General features: G+C 43.8%; 1 protein-coding gene across 7 annotated transcripts in view; it reads left to right on the forward strand.

Annotated features, from left to right (window-relative positions):
- Positions 1–7,822: 7,822 nt before the first annotated feature.
- The window catches only part of UBE2V1 (ubiquitin conjugating enzyme E2 V1), a 33,040-nt gene continuing 13,993 nt past the window's right edge, over positions 7,823–26,869 (forward strand). For 3 of the 7 annotated variants that reach the window (XR_002831476.1, XR_002831477.1, XM_023761738.1), the window contains exons 1-3: positions 7,823–7,919; positions 25,418–25,566; positions 25,701–25,752. Coding sequence is in view for 4 of the 7 variants with exons in the window: in XM_023761738.1 (XP_023617506.1) it covers positions 7,898–7,919; positions 25,418–25,566; positions 25,701–25,752 (223 nt within the window). In the remaining 3 variants the exon portion in view is untranslated. Of the gene's footprint in view, positions 7,920–24,697; positions 24,780–25,417; positions 25,567–25,700; positions 25,753–26,869 lie in introns of those variants that run through there. The other 4 variants (XR_002831475.1, XM_006097975.3, XM_006097977.3 and 1 more) reach the window with 3 other exon arrangements.

The raw sequence follows: 26,869 nt of genomic DNA on the forward strand, positions 1-26,869 counted from the left end.
AAGTAAAGAATTAGAATCAAACAATATAAAAGGGCCTAGAGCAGAGGTCAGCTGATTGCAGCCAGTAGGCCAAATTGGGCCCACCTGTTTTTCTATGGCCCCATGAGCATTTAAATAAATTTCTTTTATTGATTTTTAGAGAGGGAGATGGAAGGGGGGGACATTGATTTGTTGTTCCATTGATTTATGCATTCATTGGATGATTCTTGTATGTGTACTAATCGGGGATTGAACCCACAATCTTGGCATATTGGGGCAATGCTCTAACCCATGAGCATTTTTTTGAATTTATTTTTTAAAATATATTTTTATTGATTTCAGAGAGGAAGAGAGAGAGAGAGAGATAGAAACACCAATGATGAGAGAGAATCATTGATTGGCTGCCTCCTGCATGGCCCCTACTGGGGATCGAGCCTACAACCTGGGCATGTGCCCTTGACCGGAATCAAACCCTGGACCCTTCAGTTCACAGGCTGACGCTCTATCCACTAAGCCAAACCGGATAGGGCCTATGAGCATTTTTTAAAGTTGGGGGGAAATGGCAATAAAATCAAGTTGTGGGGGAAATATTTCCTAACACATGAAATTCAAATTTTGTTCAAAATGAATCATTTCGGGCCCAAGCCGATCATAACTTTGTATTGACACACAGCCACACCCATTCACTTGCATATTGTCTATGGCTGCTTGTTCAATTCAGAGGCAGCTGAGAGACCAAATGGCCTGCAAAGCCTAAAATATTTACAATTTAGCTCTTCACAGAAAAACTTAACCAACTCCTGATCGAGAGTGAAGAGTAAATTGCTCCCTACCTTTGTTCCCCCAAGTCCTCAGGTCCCCTCCCCAGAGGCCATCATTTCAACAAGACCCTTGCAAGTCCTTTATATAGGCATGGAGGTATGTCTGACGCCCCCTTAAAATAGGTAGATTATAATATACACAGTTCTGCACCTTACCTTTTTTCACTCAATATATATATGTGTGTGTATATACATATACATATATATATATATATATATATATATATATATATATATATTTTAATCCTTACCCAATGATATTTTTCCCATTGGTTTTTTTTCGTTTTCTTAGAGAGAGTGGAAGGGAGAGGGACAGAGAGATACTTCGATGTAAGAGAAACACATCAATTGGTTGCCTCTTGCACGAGCCCTGGCAGGCCGGGGAAGAGCCTACAATCAAGTTATGTGCCCTTGACTGGAATTGAACCCTTGACTGGAATTGAGCCTGGGACCCTTTGGTCTGCAGGCTGACTCTCTATCCACTGAGCCAAACTGGCTAGGGCCACTCAATATATTTTGGAGTCAGTGTTATATCAACACTTCCTTATTCTGTGTAGCATTCCAACTTCAGAATGGACCTGCGTTTTCTAACTCACCTCTCATTGGGTGTTGGGTTATTTTCAGTCTTGGCAATACAAATTATTACTATGTGCATGGAGAACTGAAGTGTTTGCTCATAAGGGCCAGTAGACCTGAGGGGCCAATCCTAAGAAATGGTTGGGTCAAGGGTGCTCGTGTGTTACATTTTGATAGCTCCTGCCACATTGCCTTCCACTGTGGCCATGCCCATTTAAACTCCCACAATTTTTTTAAAAATATTTTATTGATTTTTTACAGAGAGGAAGGGAGAGGGATAGAGAGTTAGAAACATCGATGAGAGAGAAACATGGATCAGCTGCCTCCTGCACACTCCCCACTGGGGATGTGCCCGCAACCAAGGTACATGCCCTTGACCGGAATCGAACCTGGGACCCTTCAGTCCGCAGGCTGACGCTCTATCCACTGAGCCAAACCGGTTCGGGCTAAACTCTCACAACTTTGGAGAGTGCCAGTTTTCCCACACCCTTGCCAACACAGTGTGTTATCGAGTGTTTTGTTCTTTGCCAATCTGATAGGTGGTTTTAATTTGCATTTCTCTTACTGTATTTCATTGAATCTAAGATCTCATTGATTGTAAGATGCATCCTGATTTCACAGATGTTTGAATGTCAATATGTGCATTTTAGAATCATTGAAATAGAATATGTTGGATGAGACTGGGTATCTTATCTCATTTCCTTACTCTGTGCATGTCCTTTTCCTATTTTTCTTGGGAGGCAGGGTAGTGGTGGTTAAGAGCTTGGGGTTCAAAGCTTGTGACTTTGGGCAAGTTACTTCACCTTTCTGTGTCTCAGTTTCCTGCTTTGTAAGATGGGATAATAACGGTACCTGTCTCATAGGATAGTTGTGAAGATTAAATGAATTAATACAACCAAAACACTATGTTTCTGGAACATAGTAAATGCTCCAAAAACGTTTGTATGATTATCATCTTTCTTTTTGGTTATCCTTTTTTCTTAATGAGTTGCAAGGGTGCTTTATAACTTAGGAACTTTATCCTTTTTGCCCCCCCCCCACTCAAGACCCCTGGTTTTTATTTATTTTTTCCCTGACCACAAAAGTAACTGATGATAATGATACAAAAATTTTGACATTCAGAAATAAATTGTATAGGAATTTATACAATTCCTATGGAAACAACCCAGATGTCTGGCAATAGAGGAGTGAATAAACTGTACCATGACCCATCCACTTCAACCCCTCTCTGGCTGTATATTTTAACAACTACATCAAACAGTAAATAAAGTATATTAATGCTATACTTCAGACACACCCCAAGGGGACCTAACTCTATGTATGTGCCATAAAATGACACTAGCAAATGTGTCACAAACCCCATCGACCACAGACACCTCCCCAGGTATTCTGCTCTCTGCTTTCTGGGTGCCCATGACAATTCCTGTCAACAATTCATCAGCTTTACTTTCTGTAGTTTGTATTATAAAAGCTATAGCATGAGGTTGAGATTTTTTTCTTAACTATAAATTGGAAATATAGCCCTGGCTGGTGTGGCTCAGGTGATTGAGTATCATTCCTTGCACCAAAGGGTCGCCGGTTCGATTCCCAGTCAGGGAAATGCCCAGGTTGTGGGCCTAAACCAGGGGTGGGCAAACTTTTTGACTCAAGGGCCACAATGGGTTCTTAAACTGGACCGGAGGGCCGGAACAAAAGCATGGATGGAGTGTTTGTGTGAACTAATATAAATTCAAAGTAAACATCATTACATAAAAGGGTACGGTCTTTTTTTTTTTTTTTTTTTTTTAGTTTTATTCATTTCAAACGGGCCGGATCCGGCCCGCGGGCTGTAGTTTGCCCATGGCTGGCCTAAACCCTAGTAGGCGGTGTGCAGGATCAATGTTTCTCTCTCCTTCTTCCTTCCTCACTCTCTAAAATCAATGTAAAAATATTTACATTGGAAATATAAACAAAATCATATAATGTTATCTAAAACTTTGCTACTCAAAGTGTGCTCTATGGGTCAGCACTGCATCCCCTGGGAGCTTGTTAGAACTACAGAATCTCAACACCCCTACCTCCACCCGCATGGAACCAGAATCTGCATTTTAAGAAGATTCCTAGTGATTTGTGTGCACATTAGAGTTTGAGGATACTGTAGGTTTTGTAAAGTATATTATAATTTAAAATTTTTTAAATTTTGAGTATACTTTTTAAAACTATTCATGCCTTTCACATCCCAGAGATTCCAAAACTGCCCAAACATTTTCCCACCTTGTTGAGAACAAACAGTGTTTTGGAAGCGATGCTGTGGAACAGTCCATGTCTATATATCTCTTGACTGGAGCTCTGTGCCAGCTTCCTGTATCTATTAGGCATACTTTGGCTATACACAACAAAAACTTACTTTTAAGAGCAACTTAAGCAATAAGAACACTGATCTCATGTCCTAAGAAGCCTGTAAGTAGGCAGCCCCAGGGTTTGTTCAGCAGCTCAATTACATCATCCAAGTTCTAGCTCTTGTCACCTTTCTGTGCTGGCATCTTCGATATGTCACCTTTTTGGCCTCAGGGTTGTGCCTCATGGTTTCATCACAATTATCCCAGCTCCCAAACATCACAACCTCATATTACAGGAAGGAGGAAGGGGGCAAAAAAGGCTGTATCAGGGGAGTAAAACTTTCCAAACATGCCCTCTCCCCAACTCATTGAACAGAAAGAACAAGGTCACAGGCACACCATTGGATCAATTAATGGCAAAAGGAAATAGCAGTGCCCAATATTGGCTTGGACTCACACCTAGACACTGGACCTTCTGGCCTCCTAAACAAAACCCAGCTTCTGAGAGCAGGAAGGACATGGTGACTGGAGGACTGACAGTCAGTGCTGTCCAACACATCTCTGCAGACTCCCCACCTCCAGTCTTGCTGCTACCCAATTCAACCAAGCTGCACGTTTTGCTGAAAGTCTCCCAGGTACCATCCAGCTCCCTCACCACAGAGGCAGGTGCCCCAGGATTAAGAGAACTGGATTCCAAATCTGATTTTACTCCTTCCTTGTTGTGTGACTCTGGGAAAGCCATCTAACTCCTCCAAGCCTCATTTTCCTCATCTGAAAAATGGAGATGATAATAGCTACTTTTCAAGGATCACTGAGGTTTAAATAAAAATGGCAGCTAATCCTATATAATGCTAGGGTAATATGCAAATCAACGGAATGGCAGAACGACCGGTCGCTATGACGTGCACTGACCACCAGGGGGCAGACGCTCAATGCAGGAGCTGCCAGCCAACCTCTTGGTCCCTTCCCCTGGCCAGCAGGATCCGATCATCCAATGGTGAACCAGGAACCAGGGATGGGGGGGGAGGGGGTGCGGCGGGTGGAGAGGGGGACGGGGCCGGCTGCTGGCAGCTGGCCCTGATTGCAGGCCAGGCCTAGGGACCGTACCGTGCACAAATTTTGTGTGCCAGGCCTCTAGTACTTCTATAATATTCACTCTGCAACAAGCCCTTTTCTAAATTTTTTAGTTCTATTAACCATTCTAATCTTTCCAAAAGTCTGATAAAGCTGGACTCTCTTATTCTCATCAGCTGAAACTACTGCCTCAGAGTTAAGACCTGGCTTAGGTGCCCTAGAAGAATCGTGCACTGGGGACTGGCTGTGACCTCTGGTGAGAGGGCAAAGCCTCTCTGAGAGAGTGTAAGCAAGGAGGACTACAACTCCCAGCAGGCTCTGCGTCACTGTTGAACTACAATAACCAGTATGCCCCGGGGCCATCTGCTTAACCTATTTCTTCTGGCGAGGTGCTTTGCATAGTAATATGCTTTATTGTTGATTTTGCTTGCCAGAAATTCCCTATAAAAGACAAGAGACCTATGCAAGTAAACATTTATGAGCATCATGGATAAGAGGTTTGTGTCTTAATCCTCGCTTCTCCATCTGATAGCTTGAAGATTCAGTTTCCTCATCTCTAAAATGGGGATACTGTATTCCTAAGAGTTTCGGCATTCAGTTGTGAGGATTAAAAGCTGGATTTATATATTGGTAAATGTCAGTTCTTCTAGTATCTCCTCCTCCCCTTATGCCAAAGGGTTTGATCAAAGCATTTTATCTCCACAGCTACCCTATGAGGTTAATCCTTTTCAGAAGGGGAAACTAACGCCAGGAGAGGTTCGAGTCTCTTGCCTGAAGTCACACAGCAAAGATTGTAGTGAAGGAGGACTCTAACCCAGAAAATTACACTCAAGAGTTGAGTCCACCTTAGGAGCCCAAATGCTTCCCTCTTGCTACCTGATGCTTTATAGTGACCCAAAGTCCAGGGCAAATATTTTCTCTTCTCCTCAAGGTAAACCTGAATCATGTGATACATGGAATAATCTATATATATACAAGCCTAATATTGCCCTAACCGGTTTGGCTCAGTGGATAGAGTGTTGGCCTGCGGACTGAAAGGTCCCAGGTTCGATTCCAGTCAAGGGCATGTACCTTGGTTGTGGGCACATCTCCAGTGAGGGGTGTGCAGGAGGCAGCTGATCGATGTTTCTCTCTCATCGATGATTCTAACTCTCTATCCCTTCTCCTTCCTCTCTGTAAAGAATCAATAAAATATATTTAAAAAAATAAAAAAAGCCTAATATGCAAAGTGTCCCCTTGGGAGTTCGACCAACCAGATCCATTGCTCGTTATGACGTGTGCTGACCACCAGGAGGCGGCGTGGACCGAAGGAAGGCCCCGGCCAGCAGCCGGCAGCTGCTAGGGACCCTACCTGTGCACGAATTTCATGCACTGGGCCTTTAGTGTCAAGATAATTGTGTGTGGCCAGTGCTGGGAAGGACATACACATGGCACTCTGAGAATCAAGTTCACAGGGCAATGCTGGCTGTGAGACCTGAGAAGTGGGAACAGCAGAGACCAAGGCCCTGAGGAGGGAGAGGACATGTGTTCCAGAGGCCTTGAAAAGGGCCAGTGTAACAGGAGAGATACAGCAAGTCTCAGAGGTGCAGGCAGTGCCATGTAGGGGGGAAAGCGAGGTTCCCAGGGTACCAATGTTAGGAAGGCACCCACTCACAGGGTCATGCAAGTGCAGAGCTAGGACCTCAGAGTGAAAGCCTCCTTACATTTGGGGCCTTAGACACCTCATTGGCCCCGTCCTGGTCCTGTGTGCAGGGCTGTGGATAGGGTAGCCATCCCACCTGGTTTGCCTCGGAGAATCCTGGTTTATTCTTGTTGTCCTGACAAGACTATACTAGGCCCCCTTTCATTCTGAAGATTGTCCTTGTTGGATAATTCTATGGTCATTCCATTTGTAGGGTCTGTATTTTTATCCCAAGGGAGTAGTGAATCACTGAAAGTCTTAGCAGAAGGGTTTCTGAGCAGACTCTGTTGCCATACAGAGAACAGACCACAGAGGCAGGAATAAAAACTGCTGAGGTCACGCAAGTGGAAGACAAGGGCAGCCTACCCTAAGCAGGAACCGTGGATGGGGTTGAGAAATGCTCGGGAAGCATTGCTGTCAGAACAAGGTGATGAATTGGACGTGCTGAGTAAGGACTTAGGGCTTTCTTGTTCCTCTGTACTTCCCCTGCCAGGGTTTAGCTGTGTGACCTTGAAGCAATCCCTTCACTTCTCACATCCTGTTTTCACAACCACATAAGCCTTCTCAGAACATTGACAGTAATGGTGGAGATATGTCGTCAGGGCCTGCAAACAAACTGTTTTCTCTGCCTCCTCATCACTCAAGTTCCCTGGAAATGTGACCACCTTAGGAGTCTCTCTGACCACCCTGCTGCCCCTTCCCTGGTGTACTCTCTATCCTATCGTAATTATGTCCTTTCCTATTTACTTACTGTCCCTGTCTAGAATGTAAGCCCATAAGAGCAGGGACTTGCTTCTTCAGGGATGTATATCCAATCCCAGCACCAAGGACAGTAGTAGGTGCTTATTTAATTATTTGTTTGGATGAATGAATGAATGAATGAATGAATTGCCACCTTAATGCCCTTCAATCACTTAGCTGCACCCCCTACAAGCCTCCTCTGGCGCGGGAGGAGCACCTACTTTGGAAGCAAGACGACCTGGCCTGGGTTCAAACTCTGACTCACTTACTAAACAGCTGAGCTTAGATAAATCGCTTAACCCCTCTCCGCTACATTTTTCACATTCATCCCCACCTGGTAGAGAGGCTGAGAGGATGCAATCACATAGCCAAGGGCCCGGAGCGAAAAGGCGCTTTTTTTTGCAGCTTTCGTTTCTTCTTTTTCTTTTACAATCGCGCCTTCCCAACTGATCACCCTGCCCTTCTCACCGGGCACCTCAATACCTGCCTCGCACCGAGCCCGGGGGAACCCGCCGGTTGTGGGGCCACCGCGCACGCACCTCCGGTCCCCTCTCTCCCACGGCGGGGGACCTGCCCGCGTCGCGCGCGGGGTCCGCAGAGCCGGCGTCAGCGGCGGCGGCTGCGCGTTCGCTCGCGCCTGCGCAGAAGCGCCCGGGGACGGGCGGGGGGTGAAGAAGGGGCCGGCCTTCGAGCGACAGCGACGCAAGATGGCAGCCACCACGGGCTCGGGTGAGCAGGGGCGCCGGGCCCGGCCGGCTGAGGGGCCGCGGGCTGGGGCCGGGGTTCAGGGGCTCGCCAAGGCCATTGCGGTGCGACCCGGGCCTCTGCGCTGGATCTGTCCGCCGGGCTCCGCGGCGGGGACCGGCCGGCCTGAGTCGGGAGGAGGAGCAGGCGGCGGCCGGAAGCACGGGCGGGGGCCGGAGGGGCCTGTGGGCGGCGCGGTGAGGCCCAGAAGCTCCCCGGGGCGGCGTGAGGGCCCCGCGGAGAGGCAGGGCTGGGCCCTGTGGCGCTGCTGAGCGGCCGGAGCGGGCGAATGGGGAGCCCAGGGGCACTTCCGAGAAGCCGGGGCCGGCGGCTTTTTGGGGGGAGATCGAGGGGTCCGCTAGGGGAGGAGAGGCTCCCCGAAGCGGATGGGAGTCCTTTACTGAGTGCCGTGGGTCCGGGGCCGAGGGCAGCCTTGGGATGTCCGTGTGGCCGGGACGTCAGGGCAGCCGGTCGGGATGGATGGGCGGAGGAAACGGGGACCTGGGGGGAACTGAACGGGTCTCCCAGCGGCCACGGGGACGGCTCCAGCGCCAGTTTCTGGGATGGGGCTCGCCGAGGAAATCTCTCTTTCAATTAGAAAAGGGGAGCCTTCTGGGGGATTTAGGGCGGTAAGTGGGGGAGAGCTTGGATTCCCGAGGGTGCTGGTCGGTGCGACGGGAAAGGACGCCGTCATTGCCAGCCCTGCTCGAGGACACGGTATTAGACTTTAGGAGGCGGCTCCGATGGGCACTAGCTGGACACTTGCTATGTTGGGTGCAAAATAGGTGCATTGGGAGCGCCAGGGGCGTCTGGGTGGGTGGGGGTCAGCTGAGGGAGGCCCATGCAGAGTGGGTGAGAGAGGGAAACGGCCAGGTCTCGGAGATGTTTCTTGGGGAGGAAAAGCACCTCCTCCTCTGATTGGGTGAGGGAAGCAGCCCCCAGAAGTGTCCGTTTCCGTGGAGCCTGGCACTCCTTCCCCCTCCTGTGGACATGGGTAGCAGACGTGTGGGTTCAGGTCCGAAGTTCCCCGTAGGCCGGATGGGCAGGGAGCGAGGGGGACCCGTGAGATGATGGGGGTTACTGGGTGGCTGCTTGGGGAGTGAGGGGGCTCCGCTTTGGGGGAGGGGAGTTCCCCCGTCCCTGGTAGGTTAAGGGGAGCAGCACTTGTTCTGAGACTGGATTCCCCGCGCTGCACACCTGGTGTGGGCCTGGGGATGAAACCCTAAAGGCCAGTTTCAGACCTAACGTCCCACAGCTGGGCATCAGGGATGGACTCAGACTGGCCTTCCTGAGGAGGAGGGGTGGGGACTGGCTGGTGAAGGCCCCGGAGAATGAGATTCTTGGAAGTGCAGGATTTGGGGGTGACAGTGAAGTGGACCCAGAGTGCCCGCCAGTGAGGTTGGCCAAGGAGGTCTCCCAGGTAAGGGTGAGCTCTGACGGAGGCAGTAAACAGGCCTGCTAGCCTGCGTCCTGAGATCCTCTGGCTGTTTCAGGCCACACAGCAGCAGCGCTGTTAGAAGAGGGTTGATGACCCAAAATGCACAGGGTACCCTAGCTGGTTTGGCTCAGTGGATAGAGCGTTGGCCTTCGGACTGGAGGGTCCCGGGTTCGATTCTGGTCGGGGGCACCTGCCTGGGTTGCAGGCTTGATCCCCAATGTGGGGTGTGCAGGAGGCAGCCAATCAATGATTCTCTCTCATCATTGATGTTTCTGTCTCTCTCCCTCTCTCTCTGAAATCAATAAAAAAATATATTTTAAAAAAATGCACAGGGTGAGGGAAGTCCATCATTCCAGGATGATGTTCCTCTGGTAACCCAAGGTGTCATCTTTGTGTGATTGCTGGGTGGGAACGAAGAAAAGGGATGTAGGGGATCTGACTAAAGTAACCTACCACAAGTTACCATTTACACTTAAAGTAGTGGGGTCTTGATAGAGGAGGCCATCCAATCTCCGCAGATTTTGGTTTCAGTCGGAACGGTGCTGAGTCAATTCATTTAACCAAGAGACTGCCATAGACACTGTCAGAAGAGAGAGGCTGAGTCAGGCCAGACTCCTGTGGAAAACTTCTCACCAGAGTAACACCCCTACCAGGTTGCTATGAACTGGGGCAAAGTGGGGGACCTGTAGCAGCCAGCATGATGGTGTATTGCATCTCAGCCTGTTGTCAGCCACTTGGGCTACCTACAGTTTTTAACAACTACTTAATTCTAACGTCGTGATGCCCGGCCAGTGAAGAGTGCTTCATACATGCAATGGTGGTCAGATAAAGCAATGTCAGCTGCTGTCTAGAGGAATTACAGGAGCACTTGGCATGGTTAGATCAGCGGTCACCAACTGGTGGTCCGCGAGGTCCGAAAGGTTGGCGACCGCTGGTTTAGAAAACATGAATAGGCTTCGAGGTGCCTTACAGTGGGTTTCCCAAAACCCTTTATCTGTTTATACGACAAGCCTGCTATGTCCCATTGTGAAGAGTGAACAAGGTAGGCATAGCCCGTGTCCTTGAGGAGCTTCTGTTCTAGTCAGGGAGAAGGCCATTAAGGAGCAGATAATAAAGACAATTTCAGATAGCAGTAAATACCAGGAGGGAGATTGTATGATGTGATAAAGGGTGTCTGGAGAGGTGATCAGGGAAGACTTCTCTGAGAGGGCATTTGAGACAGATGATGGCAGGAACCAACCCTACAGCATGTGTCACAGGCAGGAGATGGAGGAGACAGTGAGTACAAAGGCACTGTGGCAGGACCAAGCTTGGCATGTTGAGATAAATAAATAAATAAATAAATAAAGGCCTTAGTGTGCAAGGGAAGCTATTAAGGATGGTGAGTTGGAGAAATGTAGCTTTGGATTTTATTCATTGTAAAGAGAAACCATTGCAAAAGTGTCTGATATGAAGTAGGCATTCAGTAAATATTTGTTGAATGAATGAATGAGTAAAGAGTTTGAAAAAGAGGGATGGCAAGATCTGATCTGTACCCCTACACAGTGAGAGGAGTGCAGAGTGCTAAGAGTGGAAGCAGAAAGATTTTAATTGGGTTAACTAAAATGAGTGTACTAACCTCTTTGCTTTCTGAACTTAGTTTTTTATGGTCACTGCTTTCACACTTGGCTACAACACCTTCCCACCTCCCTTGGTTTTGCAGGGTGTGATTTCTGCATAGATCCTAGAGGTTGGGACTGGGAAAAGCCCACTAGAATCCCTCCAAATGCCTGTGTTATGATAGGTGCCTTGTCCAGGATTGCAGGACCTTAGACAGTAGCTCTTGGCTGCCAGGTCCTTCTTCTCACCCAGTACCCCACAGGCTTCCCTGACAGATAACCAGACACTGGATGCCAGAAGGGTAAGCCCTGGCTGGGCATGGTTTTAAATTTGCATACATTGACATGGCCTCATACACCCACTCAGCTTATGAAAATTGAACCATATGGGCAGTGGAGGTTAAGTAATCTTCCATTCCATTCAAGGGTGTTCCCCAGAGAGAGGTGGAGATGAAAACCTGTAGGCTCTTAGTTGGTCTTGTTCCCGAGTGTCTCATTGTGTGAGCATTTTGTTGTGCCTGTTGTAGCTAAGTGCCTTTTGTACAACATGAGCCTTGCATTCAAGAGAGCTGCTTCATATATTGCTCAGCTGAAGAAACAGCCATCTGTTGCAGCGGTGGAGGGGGAAACTCTTTGCTGGGCCAGTTCAACCTATTGCTCTCCTTAGGGATTGCCAGGGTTAATTTTGATGATCATGATTTTCCCCTTCACAAGTAACTTTAAAACCACCCTTTCCCTCCACCGCCATGTTTTCTTTCTTGCTCCCTCTCTCTTTCACCTGAATGTCGCTCTACAGTAATTTGATAAAAGTGAAATACGAAATGTGAGGTCAGGAATCCTCTGTTTAATTTTGAAAAAAAAAAACCAATGAACTACAGCACATTGGTGAAGTATATATTTTAAACCTTTTATATTTTGTATAGTGCTTTAGAGTTTTCTAAGCACTTTGATTTACCTGCTGTGTCATCTCATCCAACTCTCCACAACCCAGTAAGCTAACCAAGGGAGGTATTGGCCCCACAGTGTTAACTGAGGGAGATTGGTGGTTGGCTGAGGGAGCGGTGTGATACTCAGACTAGAGCCTAGAAGTTTGGCTTTATTTCCCTTCCCAACCTGCTCCAGTACCTTAGGGAGGAAGTAGAAAGGCTTGGGTTTGGGCATATTCTCTCCCTAGGTTTTGGAATGGTTAAGCTTGGTGCACAGAGCTACAGCTTTAATGAGAAGCATCTGCCACCTGTAGCAGGAACCCTTTTTATCCCAGTCTGAGTAATGTGAAGTTCATTTCTAAAGAAGCTTTTGATTATACCTTATACTCAATAATTTATACACGTTGGGCTTGGGACCCCCTCATATCATGTACAAAGTAGGTTCTAGTCTTCATTTATATGCAAGCCTTCAGACTTCTCTTTAAGCTGCACTTCTAAGGCTTACTATATGCTAGATACTGTATTAAATACATTATCTCCTTTCTCAGAGCAACCATTTGAAGCAGGTAACTATTGTGAAGGTGAGGAAACTGAGCTCAGAACCAGTGACTTGCAGAGCCAGGGTACAGAACCAGGACACATGTTCTTGGCTGTATTATCATTCTTCCAGTCCCTATTGCCTGTTCTTCAGCTGGGCATCTCAAGTTCCTTCAGCCACTGGCAGGCTTGTTAACATTTCTGCCTTGGCTGATTAGTTTTTCATGGGTAGGTAGTAATGACTGTCACATAGGATTCTTTCCTCATCCTCACATTCTTTCCATCACAAGTCCAGTAGGTGTAACCAGAAAACAGATGCCAAATCCTCTTCTCCATCTCCATTATTATCATTCTTGTCCAACCAGAACCATCTTTCATAGAATTTGCCTAGAAGACTGCAAAAGCCTCTAGTTTCCAGTCTTGCCCTTTTCCAGTACATTCTTAATAGAGAAGGCAGAATGATCCATAAAACAGAAACTGCCACACCCCTGCAGAAAGCTTTTCCCACTGCACTTAGAATAAAATCAATTTTTTCTCCAAGGCCCACAAGCCCTTCTGTGGTCTTGGTCTTGCCTGCTCCCTGACCTCATGTGATATTACACACCTCTGCTTTTGCTCTTTTCCTTTTGGGAATGAATGTTCTGCCAGCATATCTTCACATGACTAACTGCTTATTCTTCAGGTCTCAGTTCTCCAGAAAGGCCGTCTCTGACCACCTCATTCAGTAGTCTTCTTGGTCATTATCACATCTCTGTTCTGTTCTCTTTCAAAGTGCTTAACTTTATCTGAAGTTTCATTTGTTTATCTTGAATATTTTCTGTGCCTTTCCACTAGGGCAGTGGTCGGCAAACTCATTAGTCAACAGAGCCAAATATCAACAGTACAACGATTGAAATTTCTTTTGAGAGCCAAATTTTTTAAACTCAAACTATATAGGTAGGTACATTGTTATTAACTTAATTAGGGTACTCCTAAGGCTTAGGAAGAGCCACACTCAAGGGGCCAAAAAGCTGCATGTGGCTCGCGAGCCGCAGTTTGCCGACCACGGCACTAGGGTAAGATTCTGCTTTGTTCTCTGCTAGTCCCTGGCATTCTGCATTGTCCCTGACATATAGTAGGTCCTTCATAAATATTGAAGTTACAGTAAATTAATCCAGATCTTACCTTGATATATAAACTTGACATATTTGAAGAAACAATATGTCTGATAGGGCAGAAGCAAAAGGGGCTGTTCAGCCTTCCAAAAAGGACAGCTCTTGTCTTGATTAGTTGGTATTTATAAAGCGACTTAAGCATAGAATTAACTCTGTCCTCTCCTTCCCTTACTGTCCTGACACACTTCCCACATCTCATTCTTTGTCTCTGCCCTATTAGAGAAAATCTAATCTTTAGCCTTGGTCTCCCTAGCAGCAAAAAAAGTCACAGGTTTTGTCATCAGCCGATTGTTGTCCCATTGTCTTGATTGTAAAGAATGATTGCCACTGTTTCTTCCTCTTAGGTCAGTGGTTCTCAAACTAGTGTGCATCAGAATCAGCTGGAGAGAGTGGATCAGATTCCTGAGCCCCACCCTCCGAGTTTCACATTCAATAGTTCTGTGGTGTAGTATAGTGGTCTGGTGTGTGGCCTGAAATTTTGCATTTCTAGCAAGTTCCCAGGTGATGCTATAGAGAAGGAGAGAAAAATACGTTTCTGGGCAGGCACTAACTAGGTAGCTAGACTGCACTTGACAGCTACTCAGAAGTAAAAGTTAACTTCCCTAACTTTATATCTACTTTTCAGGAACATTGAATCTATGAACATCACCTTCCAGGCCTCCTTATTTTCCAACCAGACTCCTAGCTCAATGCACTGTCTTCCCTGACTGGGCAACCAAACCAGTTTGAATTAGCAGCTTTCCTTTCAGGAGAAACCTCTGAGGCTCTGCCATTTTAGATCAGGACCCAGGCCAGGCCAAGGTTTTCCTGATACTGGCATGCTGTGATAGCTGCTGCTCTGTGATCATGCTTTTCCTAAAAGATGTTTCAAAATCCTTTTTGTGCCAGAAATAATACACACACACACACACACACACACACACACATTTAATTCTTTATTGTTTAAAGTATTACATATGTCTCCTTTTTCCCCCATTGACCTCTCCCTGGCCCTTCCCATCCCCCAAACATGCCCTCACCCCCCGCCCCCTACAGTCTGTGTCCATGGGTTATACTTATATGCATGCATACAAGTCCTTTGGTTGCTCTCTTACCTCCCTCTCCCTCCCCTGCCTTCCCTCTGAGGTTGGATGGTCTGTTCGATGCTTCTATGTCTCTGGATCTATTTTTGTTCATCAGTTTATGTTGTTCATTGTACCAGAAATATTTTAATATGTTGCTGTGTTTCAAATTGCTGCATTAAATGTTTTACTATGACATGGTATAAGACCCTATCAAATATTCATGCTTTTTCAACCTAGTTGTCATATTTTCTTTGTAATATCCTGCAGCTGCTGACTTTTCAGTTTATATTTAGCCAAGAGAATAACTGGCTGACTTTTGATACTGACACAGATCCAGGAAAAATCCTTCTTGAAAGAAGAATTCTGATGTAACAGGAACAAATGTTTGCTTTTTAAAAAAATTTTGGATTACTATGATATTATAGCACTTTGGTGAAGTTATCTTAACAGTTTCATGGTTAACTTTTTAATAGTTAATAGTCTGTTAAGATTGACAATAATCCATGTTTATATCCTCTGTATTGTCACTTGAAGCTATTGCTCCATCTGCCTTTTAGGAGTCAGGTTCACACATTAATGTTAGGAATCTTAAAATTTAGGTTGATTCAATGGATTAAAGAGCTGTAGGAAGAAAAATAGGTTAGAGTATTCTTGAGGTTTCTGATGTAGTAAGCTTCTGGGTTTGTTTGTTTTTTGGCATATGTGGATTTAATTTTTAATACAGTCACTGAAATTTTTTGTTAAAATTAATATATTATAATTTTGAGCTTATACTCTCCATTTGGGATGGAATGAAGTCTTCACTTGTGACTGATATACTCACAAGGTCTACAGGATCTCTGAACTCCACTAATATTTGATTTATGTCCCTGGAGTACCTCTAAAATTCTAGACCTAGGATGTGGTTGGGCCATATGGAGTAAAATGCTCTTATATGCAGTTTCTAAATGGTTTGGGATATCAGTAGCATACTAGTATATGTATCCTATTAAACAAAGTTTATTTTATAGTGAAGAATCCTTTGTTTTACAGTTTGTTTCCCTAAAAGTCTCAATCACACTTCAGTAAAAAAAAAACAACAAAAAAAACCCCTGAAAACTAAAAAAATGACAAGAAAACTAGTTATCGAGTAATAGTTATCTCAAAATAGAAAACAGTATCAGAGTCCAACATTTTGTCCACAACAGACCATATTCGAGTTTACAGTAGGAACGGAAGAGATACTGTTTAATCAGGAAAATATTTATTGAGTACCATTATATGCCAGACAGCATACCAGATTCTGGGGAGGCAGGATTGAATGAGTCACAGCTCTAACTTGAGAAGCTCAGAGAGTGAGTCAGACAATAAAAAAGAAAGGAAATAAAACTTTAAAGAAAGAGTACAGCATAGACATTAGATAAAGGTATATGGGGAGGGAGGACTCTGAGAGGACCTCTGCAGACTGCCTGGCTTCTAACTTAAGATTTGTGTTTCTTTTTGCGATCATTAAATTCAGAATTTAATGGATAACTTTTCTTGGGCTAATTAAATTCATACTAAGCCCCTCTGGTGATCTTTCTAATGTTAGACTTCCTTTTAATAGTACTCTGAATGTTTCTCTACTGTATTTTTAGAAATAAAGTATTAGAATTTTGTGACATTGAGCATCATTCATCCTGAAATAATATCGCGAGCTAACACCCAGCATTTGAGTGCATACTCAGCAAAGCACTCTTCAAGTTGGAAAGTCAGCAGTAAACAAAACAGATGAAGTTTTACCCTCATTGAGTTTATGTTCAGATGGGACAGACAATAAACTAATGTCAGGTGGTTATGATTGCTGTGAAGAGAAATAAAGCAAGATAAGGGAATGGGAAGTTAGACCTCAGTGAGTATTAAGGGAGCCAGGCTACTATTTACAGCTCTGGGACAGAGAATTCTAGGGTGAGGGAACAGCAAGTGCAAAGGAAGAAAGTCAGTTTGCTCATCCAGAAACTTAAAAGATGGATGATATGGCTGAAGGAGGGTGAGGGAGCAAGGGGAAGGGTGGCAGGAAATGATGTTGGAGAAGTAGGTGCATCTCTGTAGGTAAGGTAAGGAGTTTGGATGTATGTTGGTTGCAAGGAGAAGCCAGTAGGGAGGGCTTTGAAGGGGGGTGGTGTTGGATCTATGGGGAGTGATGCCCTTTTTAAAAGGCTCACTGTGGAGAATAGGCTATAGGTAGAGACCAGGTCGACTAAGAAACCAGGTAGGAAGCTGAGGACTACAGTGATCACAGTGGAGATGGTGAAAATGATCATATTTGGGATCTGTTTGGAAATAAGTTGGGTATGGGATGTAAAGGAAAGATTTCTTATTAATGACTCCAAGATTTTTGGCCACAACAATATGCAAATGTGCTATATTTTTGAAATTGAGGAGTTGGGTAGTTTTTAGAGTAGATTGAGGAGTGTAAGGGAGTTAGCTCTGTTTGGAAGTGTTTTGAGTTAGGCCTGTTAGGCATCTAAATGGAGATGTCTAGCTGGCAGTTAGTTGAAAATATAAATTGAGTCATCAGCTTCCTTGGTCTGGGTAAAATCACTTGGGTAGTAGAGTAGACAGAGGAGCAGAGGTCAGTAGGCTGTGCTCTGAGGCCCAGCAGCCTGTGTTTGGAGGTCAGGGTGGTGAAGCCAGGCCCTCTATGAGGCAAGAAGAGAACCTGTGGCTAAGGGAAGAAAGACCTACAGAAGGGAGTAATTAGGTGCTACTGAGAGCTCCAGGAACTTGGAGTGGGGACTGAATTGACTAGGATTTGGCTAGAGGATGCTGCTTGGTGCCCCTGACAAGCACTTTTGGTGAGTGAGTGGATATAAAAGCCTGATTGATTGGAGTAGGTGCAAGTAAGGTGAAGAATTGTAGACAAGGAGTTTAGACAGCCCTTTTGAGGTGCTTTTTGGGTTTTTTTTGGGGGGTTTTTTTGCTAAGAAGGAACAAAGAAATGAGATGTGGGGACAGGTGAGGGTTTCTTTAATCTTATGATGGATAATACAGTGCTGATGAAGGTGATTCAGGTATTACTGAAGGTGCTGGACAAGTTTACTTCATTCATTCATCCTGTTACCTGTAGAGTATTGAGATCCCTGTTTTGCTGAGGCTCAAGGTAACTTGCAGTCACACAGCTAGAAAGTTCTGGAGTGGGAACTTGATTCTAAGCCTGTGCTCTTAATTATCTGCTAAGAGATTAAAGAAATTTACCTGAAGTATACTATATTCTGATTCTTATTTCTGAAAGATAACATAGCCATTACCATGACCAGTCTTTTTGAAATGGAGTGGTAGATCAAATATCTTATGCGTGATCATAAAAAGTATCTAAATGTCATTTATATGAGTATATACATACGGGGAAGCCTGGGTTGACTTTGTATAGTTTTTGTATAAAAGACTCCATTCTATCTAATAATAGACAAACACGGTAATTAACCGTACCTCCGACACGCTTCCCATTGGCTAATCAGGGCAATATGCAAATTAACTACCAACCAAGATGGCGGCCGGCAGCCAGGCAGCTGAAGCAAACAGGAGGCTTGGTTGCTCCAATGATGGAGGAAGCCAAGGTTCCCCGCCTGCCACTGCCGGCCTCTGAGCTGCACTCTAAGAAACAATGTTGCAATTATAGAAGCTAAACAAACCCCAGAAACCTGCTTTCAGCCAGCCGGGCCTCAGAGCTGGAGCTGCAACAGTGTTTCAATTATAGAAGCCAAACAAACCCGGATACCTGCTTTCAGCAGCCGAGGTCTCAGAGCTGGAGCCGAGCCTCAGAGCTAAAGCCGGCTCTCAGTTCCAGTGACAGCCATAGAAGGTAAATAAATCCCAGAATAAAAGAAAAAAAAGGAGAGGTTGGGAGCTTCAGTCACCCGCCAGCCTGAAAACGGCCCTCAGCCCCTCACCCAGACTGGCCAGGCACCCCAGTGGGGACCCCCACCCTGAAGGGGGTGTGACCAGCTGCAAACAGCCATCATCCCCTCATCCAGGCTGGCCAGGCACCCAAGCGGGACCCCCTCCCTGATCCGGGACACCCTTCAGGGCAAACCAGCCGGCCCCCACCCGTGCACCAGGCCTCTATCCTATATAGTAAAAGGGTAATATGCAAACTGACCCTAACAGCAGAATGACTGGGAATGACTGGTCACTATGACACACACTGACCACCAGGGGGCAGACGCTCAATGCAGGAGCTGCCCTCTGGTGGTCAGGGCGCTCTCACATGGGAGGAGCTCTGCTCAGCCATAAGCCAGGCTGATGGCTGCCAGTACAGCGGTGGTGGTGGGAGCCTCTCCTGCCTCCTCAGCAGTGCTAAGGATGTCCAACTGCAGTTTAGGCCTGCTCCCCGCTGGCAAGTGGACATCCCCCGAGGGCTGCCGGGCTGCCAGAGGGATGTCTGATTGCCATCTTAGGCCCAATCCCCTGGGGAGCGGGCCTAAGCCAGCAGGTGGTCATCCCCTGAGGGGTCCCAGGCTGCGAGAGGGCACAGGCCGGGCTGAGGGACCCCCCCTCCCCCCCAAGTGCACAAATTTTTGTGCACCGGGCCTCTAGTCTTTTATAAAATGGAGTGTGCATACCTTTTTATCCTTTACTCATTCCCCCCTCCCAATAAATATTTATCTGAAGCCTAAGGTGTGAAGACCAGTTGTTTTTATGTCACATTGTAAAAATGGCAAGTACCAGGACAGTCGTGCAAATTAATATTTTCTGCCTTAAATCTCTTTAATATTCCTTCTGTTTTCTACCTATCTAGGCCTGTAACAAGTTTGATAACATATCCTGTCACAGTATTTGCTCATCGCCATATAATTTGGTCTGGCTCTGCCAAGGCAACCACAGAAAGGACTTGAAATTCAATAAATCTAGGAGCTTTTTAAATAGCAACATAATTTTTAAGTTGATAATTTTGTATGGCCCTCGAATGATGTTACAAATACCTAAGTAACCCTTGTCAGAAAAAAGGTTCCCCACCCCTGCTCTAAGCAAATGCCTCTGGCTATAGAGACTGTTAGTAGTAGCACTTCCCTAACCTGGCCTCTAAGCCTTCCAGCCCATCCTGAACGTTACCCAGGAAATTAGTCTTATCTCTTGTCCTACTTTTGCAGCTCCCCACTAATTATCCTCAGGATAAAGTCCAGTTCCTCCTAGTAACATGACCCCACCTCTTTAGCTTTCATTAAATTCAAAGGGTTCTATGAGTGCCCCCCCTCAAAAGTTAAGGAACATTGCCCTGTGATAGATGATATTTCGCATATATTTTAATGCTGTTTTATTTTGTTGAACTTGGTATGTGTATATCTTGCTTCCATAGTGAAACTTTATACTCTGATTAGCAGGCCTGTTTTTTGTTTTTTCTTTCATAGCCCCTATAAACTCTAGCATAGTGTTGGGTAATTATTGCACTGAAAAAGATGTGTGTATGCATATGTTACTGACAAATTTATGTAAAGGGAAATTTTGACGAACAGGTTAAAAAGCCTAGCAAACTTTTTTTTTTAATGGCAGTCCTGAAATATGTGGATTTTTTTACCTGTAAGTGTGAAGTGAGCTCAGACTTACATACATTAAACATGGTGAGCCCCCAAGTGGTCCCTTACCAAGTAGAGTTCAGTATACCAGCTAACCTGGTGCTAATTAGCCACTTCTATTTAAATATCAGAAAAGACTAAATGAATTGCCTCATAATTTTAAAATATTTTTAAATTCCTGGTTTCTGCCTGTTTATTTCCCAAACTTTACTTCTAATGAATTTTGAATGAAAATAAAAATTTATAGCTTAGAAAAAAATGAATTAAAAATATAGGCTCCTTTACCCCTAGCTGGTTTGGCTCAGTGGATAGAGCGTCAGCCTGCAGACCAAAGGGTCCCGGGTTCGATTCCAATCAAGGGCACATACCTCAGTTGCAGGCTCTTCTCCGGCCCTGGCCTGGGCTCGTGCAGGAGGCAACCAATCAATGTGTTTCTCTCACATAGATATTTCTCTGTCTTTCCCTCTCTTCCACTCTCTCTAGTAAATCAATGGAAAAATATCCTCGGGTAAGGATTAAAAAAAAAAAAAAGTAAGTCTCCTTTAAATGCTACTCAGTTTGTGGGCTTGCATACAAAAGTTAGCTAAATAAAGGTTAATAAAGTTAGAGTACTTAACTGCCTGATGCCTAACACAACGTTTATCAATTTTTATTTATCGTTCTGACGAAAGAAAGAGTTTAAAATATGTGCTGAGCTAACCCTAGGTCAGGATGTTGAGTGTCAAAGGGATTTTTGAGGATAATTAGGTGACCCCAGGGATGTTGCAAAGTGTTGGACCATAGACAGAGTATGACCCACAGACATTTGGCCAGAGCCAAGGAGTGACTGTCCCCTTTGGACAGGATGTGTATTCTCCAGCTCACCTCAGTTCTTAAACCTGTTTGAGCCAGATGTTAAATAAATTTGCAAAATCATACCACTCTTCTCACTAATTTTATTTTGTTCTTTGGAAAATATAATTATTTCATTAAGATATGTTATCTTAACATGCAATCGTTTATTGTGGTTAATTTTAAATGAATTAAATATTTTTTAAAAATCTCTTTTAATTTCTAATTCAGTATATATCAATTGCTATAACCCACATCAACAAAGGCTCTTTGAAGTCCTCAGTAATTTTTAAAAGTATAAAGGGGTTTTGAGACCAAAAAAGTTTGAGAATTACTGTTCAAATGGAATAAATGCTTATTGTCATTAATCAGTATAAAGTACAATTATTCTGATATTTATATGTATATTCCAACTCCTGCTTGGAATATTTTAAGAGTGCCTAATAGATATTAACCAATCCAAAGTTATTTATTTAGTAAGCTATTTCTGGTGCCTTCTTTATAATTAAGTCAAATCAAATTATCCTATGTCAGTACTGCTGTAATAACAAAAAGCTGACTTTGCCCTCTGTGGTGCTCAGTTACTGTTCCAAAGGCTAACCTAAAATAAGTTTGTTTAACTGACTCTTTCTGTTGTTGTTCAATTGTGCATATAGGCTTTGCACACTTTTATTAAAGTATTTGAATGTCTAACCCCATGGGAATATATGTTGGAAGTATAGGATTCATTACTAATATATTTTCTCCTACTTCACAAGTAGGACTCAAACATCAGAAAAATATACCTTGAATTCATCACCTGTTTTGAAACTAATAACAATGAGCTTGTGATAATCTGGATGTTAGATGAAGAGATAACATTTCTACCCACAAGGATGTTCTTTGCCAAAGTTTACAAGAGGAATAGTCATACCAGAAGTAGATAATCCAGCCTGACTTAAATTTTATCTGACACAAGAAAGCAGCACATTTATCTTACCAAAAAAAGCAACTTCACTCAATAATGAAGGACTTAGCTATGGGAGTTATTGTACTTGCCATTGTTAATTAGACTTGAACAAGTTTGGTAATATTAAAAAACGCAGGCACAGTTATTAGTCACTTAGGGAATACCATTAAATGAAATTCCCACTTTCAGAGATTCTGCGATCCATATTGCAATCAGGTGTCGTACAATTGAAGCCCTGAAGAAGGTGAGGGAGCATGACTGATGGATATCTGGGGAAGGGTGTTTCAGGCAGAGGGAATAGCAAGTACAAAGGCCCAGAAGTAGGACCTTTGCCTACAGTGTGGTTGATGTGGGCCCTGAGTATATGGTTATTGTTTTGTTTTGCTATGCAAATAGAAAGAGAGGTAAAAGAAGTCAGGAAATAAGAAAAGGGGGGCGGGGGAAATCACCCATAAACTTTGTACCCAGAGGTAACCACTGTTGCTATCTGGTCTGTTTCCTTTCCAATTTAAGCTTAAGATGTCACTTAGCATCTATATTAGTTTACTAGGGCTGCATAACAAAATACCAGACTGGGTGGCTTAAACAACAGAATTTATTTGCTCAAAGTCTGGAGCCTAGAAGTAAAAAAAATCAGTGTCAGCAGGTTTGGTTGCTTCTGAAGCCTCTCCCATTGGCTTGCAGATGGCTGCCTTCTCACTGTGTCCTCATCACATGGTCTTTACTCCATGCAAAGGTGCATCCTTATTGTCTCTGTGTGTCTAAGTTTCTTCTTCTAAGGACATCAGTTAAATCGAATTAGCACCCATCCTAATGGTCTCACTTTAACTTAATCCGTTCTTTAAAAGCACTGTTTCGAAATATGGTCACATTCTGAGATGCTGGGAGTTAGGGCTTCAACATGAATTTAAGAGGATACAATTCAGCCCATTACACCATCTGTGGTCAGGTATTCAGATATTTATCAGTCTTCCTATCAGTATGATTCTATGCTCTTTGTTGACTATTCATTTGTATTAGTTTAGGTTTATAAATTAACCAGTTAGTAATGCACAGTGATTTTTTTCCCTAATCCAAATTAGTTAGGATTATTAAAGATTTACATTTAACTCTTTGAACAAAAGATGTGTTCTCTGACTCTTTGCTTATAATGTCACAAACATCCTTCAGTTTTGTGTTTGCTGGAGGAGACTTAATCCACAATAGTTAAATAATCCAGTTGGCTGTTGTATGGATGAAAAATGGCAGTGTTTCCCAGAGAAGCCATTCAAGTATGCTTTCAGATTTTGCTTACATTTATTTTATTTTTTAAATATATTTTTATTGATTTCAGAGAGGGAGAGAGAGATAGAATCATCAATGGTGAGAGAGAATCATTGCTCGGCTGCCTCATGCACGCCCCCTACTGGGGATCAAGCCCGCAACCTGGGCATGTATCCTTGATGGGAATGGAACCTGGGACCCTTTAGTCCGCAGGCAGACACTATCCACTGAGCCAAACCAGCAACGGCACTTACATTTATTTTAAAAGGAAAATTTTACCATCAGCATAAATGAGAAGTTAGTATAATATTACTTGCCCTAAATAAGTTATTCTTAAAAATAAATACATGACTGTAAAAGCAAGTTCATTCATGTGCACCTAAAATCATCTAATGTGTTGTTCAAACCAAAAGCCTGGGAGTCATAGTTTACTCCTCTTTCTCTCATGTGTCATAGGCAATCTGACAACAAATCTTACCAGTTCAGATTTCTAAATATCTAGAATTGTGCTACTTCTCACCACCTTCACTGCCATTACCCTGGTCCAAGCCAGTATTATCTTTTGCAGGATTCTTGGAATAGCCTCCTAGCTGTTTCTGCCCTAGCTCCCTTCACTGTGTTCTTCACACAGTAGTCAGAGGGATCCTGTTAAAACAAGTCAGATTCTGTTACTCTTCTGTTTAGAACTCCAGTGGCTTTTTTATGTCACTCAATAATAGTTGAAGTCCCTAATTTTCTGCTGCAGCTGACTTAGCATGGTTGCTCTTCTTTGACGCTGTGGGCAAGGTCCTCCTTCAGGGCTTTTGCACTTGCCTATTTCCTCTGCCTGGAAGATTCCCTTCCACTCCCCCTCCATATGTCAGGCTCCCTCATTTTCAAGTCTGTAGTCATGACTCCTGATTGCAGTAAGACTTTCCTTGATCACCCTATTTAAAATTGTAACTCCTCCTTTCATTACTTTGTGCTCCAGAACACCGCCATCTCTCATACTACATAATTTGCATGTTTATTTTATCAATTATATGTGTCCCACTAGAGTGTAAGCACCATGAGGGCAGGCATTTTGTTTTGTTCACTACTTATTCCCCATTGCCTAGAAAAGTGTCTGATATATAGTCGATGCTCAGATATTTATTCAAATTGAATTAATAGTAGCATGCATCCTACACTTTGGGAAATACTGAGATATACCGGGAACATCTTCCACCGTCTTGAGTCCCTTTAGTAGGTCTTTGTTCACAGTCCTATGTTGAGCTACTTGTCTCTGAGAGTCTAGCCAGTTGGGGGGCTCAGCATTTAAGGCAAAGAAAGCTTATGACTTGCCTGGATCCTGAGTTTTATCCAGAGGAATAGTCCAAATTCCAGGGAAAGAGGTGGGAGGAAGGAGAAATAGTCAGGACTGGTTGGGAGAGCAACCCTAGGAGAGTTGCTCTGTGCCCTCCTACAGCCTCATCCCTCTCTGGCCCCAGTACCTAGGCTCTGTTCTGGAAGACACCCAGGAACGGCTCAAGCCTCAGTCTGAACTCGGGAGTAGTGGCTGGAACCTGTGAGGTGTGTACTTCCTTGTCAGGCTTTGGGTTTTTAGAAACAAATAAATCAGAGAACTGACTACCCTCTTTTAGCTTCTCTTTTAAGAGGGAAACTATGGCTTAAATAATTGAAAATGTTATCCTTGGTGCCTTTGATTCACTCTTAGTGATCAAGAGGACATTGTTGTTATTTGATGCAGTCAGGACACCTCTTCCTCCTAAGGAGTTTGAGAGTCATTCTAACAAATGAGCACAGAAATGTGTAATAAGATCAAAACAAAAGAAATCGCTTCTTGTCTTCAAGGCACTTTTGTTAGCAATTGATATTGATGGTTTTCATCTAATTAATGGACCCAAATGAATCAGCATTTCCACATGTAATCCCTTTATGAAGTTCATCAAAGACACGGAAATGGGGTGGGGTGTCTTTCTTGGTTCAGTTGTCACTTCACCTGTAACAATACCATAAGCCCCTTCCTTCTGGTTGTGCTGGTCAATTACAAATAGATTGGAAAGCAGCAAATTTGAGGTGCAACAACTTTCAGCATTATTTGCATGTTAGCATCTTCAGTCCCAGGTAGTGATAATGAGCAACTAACTCTAGGTTTACAAGTTCCCCTGGAGTTGCTAGTATCTTGAATTTCTTTCCATTTATTTTAGGAGTAAAAGTCCCTCGCAATTTTCGACTGTTGGAAGAACTCGAAGAAGGCCAGAAAGGAGTAGGAGATGGCACAGTTAGCTGGGGTCTAGAAGATGACGAAGACATGACACTTACAAGATGGACAGGGATGATAATTGGGCCTCCAAGAGTAAGCGTCGAGCTACGGCTATAAATGTCAATGTCTTAAATTCACTGTGCCTCCTTTTAAAAAATATTACCTTATCACGGAAAAAGCTCACCAATGGTATATTTTCTGAAATGTGGCTATTCTTTTTTGACCAGTTTCAGTTTATATATTTGAACCTCCTCAGATGCTGTTTAATCCCTCTAAATGGTAAGCAAACACCTATTTAGACTCATAGTGTGAATTTACATGACAATGTAGACAGTGAGGTTTGAGGTAATTGTACCCTCAGATGTAGTTTAGAACAAACTCGGGTTTATCAGATAAAAGGCTCCAGATGTAGCCAACATACCTGAAGACAGTGTCCAGATGAACCTCGGAAAGCCTTCACAGTTTTGGTTTTTATTCATTGTTTCCCAGTTCTAATATGCAACTGTATCCTAATTTTGGGGGCCACTCAACAAAAGGTTATTGCCTGTCTGGTCCACTCTGATCTATTCCAGGCACTCTTCTTCTTTGCAAAGAAGAAGACGGTGGAAAATGACCTCTCTTTTAGAGCTTTGTGATTTGTGAAAGTTCCCAGTCTTCATAAAATCAGCTAACCTTTTTTTTAATGACACATAGTAAGCTCCACAGAAATGTCATTTAATTCTCATAAGAACCTTTGTTAGGTGCTACTGTTGTGTAGTTGCATTCTGTTTTACAGATGAAGAAACAGATTCACAGATGTTATTTGCCCAAAGTCACATCGCTGATAATTCCCAAAGCAGGTCTAACTCCAGAGCCTGTGCTCTTAACCACTCTCCTACATTGTGTCCCTCCTGTTTATAGTTTGAGTTTTCCTCTGTTCCCATTATAGTATTATCCAGTTTAAGTAGTAATGTGATGTAGGAGTGAAGAAATAGATTACCATAATGTGATACATATTCAGACAAGCAGTAGAAGATTCAGCCTGAATGCAGCTGGGCCTTTCCTGTGTCTGCTTGTGCTTAAGGATGATTATGTTCATTCTTTTCTCTGCGTGTAAGGCTCTGCAGGTGATAGAAAGTCACCTGGGATGTGGCCCCAACTGAAAAGAAAGTGTCCTACTCATAAAGTGTTAGGACAGTTTAATGTTGATCTTAGGCTGTCACACACTCATGGCAAATGACTGACTTTGCCACTTAATGTAACTTCCTGAGTCATTTTGGTAACTATCGTTTTGTTTTGGAGGTTTTTTAAAAAATCTGTTTTTACTCATTTCTTGATCTTTTTTTAAATCTATGAAAACCAGGATTTTCTGGACCTGTTAAATACTGGGGAAAACCTGATCTAGAAAACTCATTTC

The sequence above is a fragment of the Myotis lucifugus genome, unplaced genomic scaffold (assembly GCF_000147115.1).
Source record: "Myotis lucifugus unplaced genomic scaffold, Myoluc2.0 scaffold_215, whole genome shotgun sequence".
NCBI classification, from domain to species: Eukaryota; Metazoa; Chordata; class Mammalia; order Chiroptera; family Vespertilionidae; genus Myotis; species Myotis lucifugus.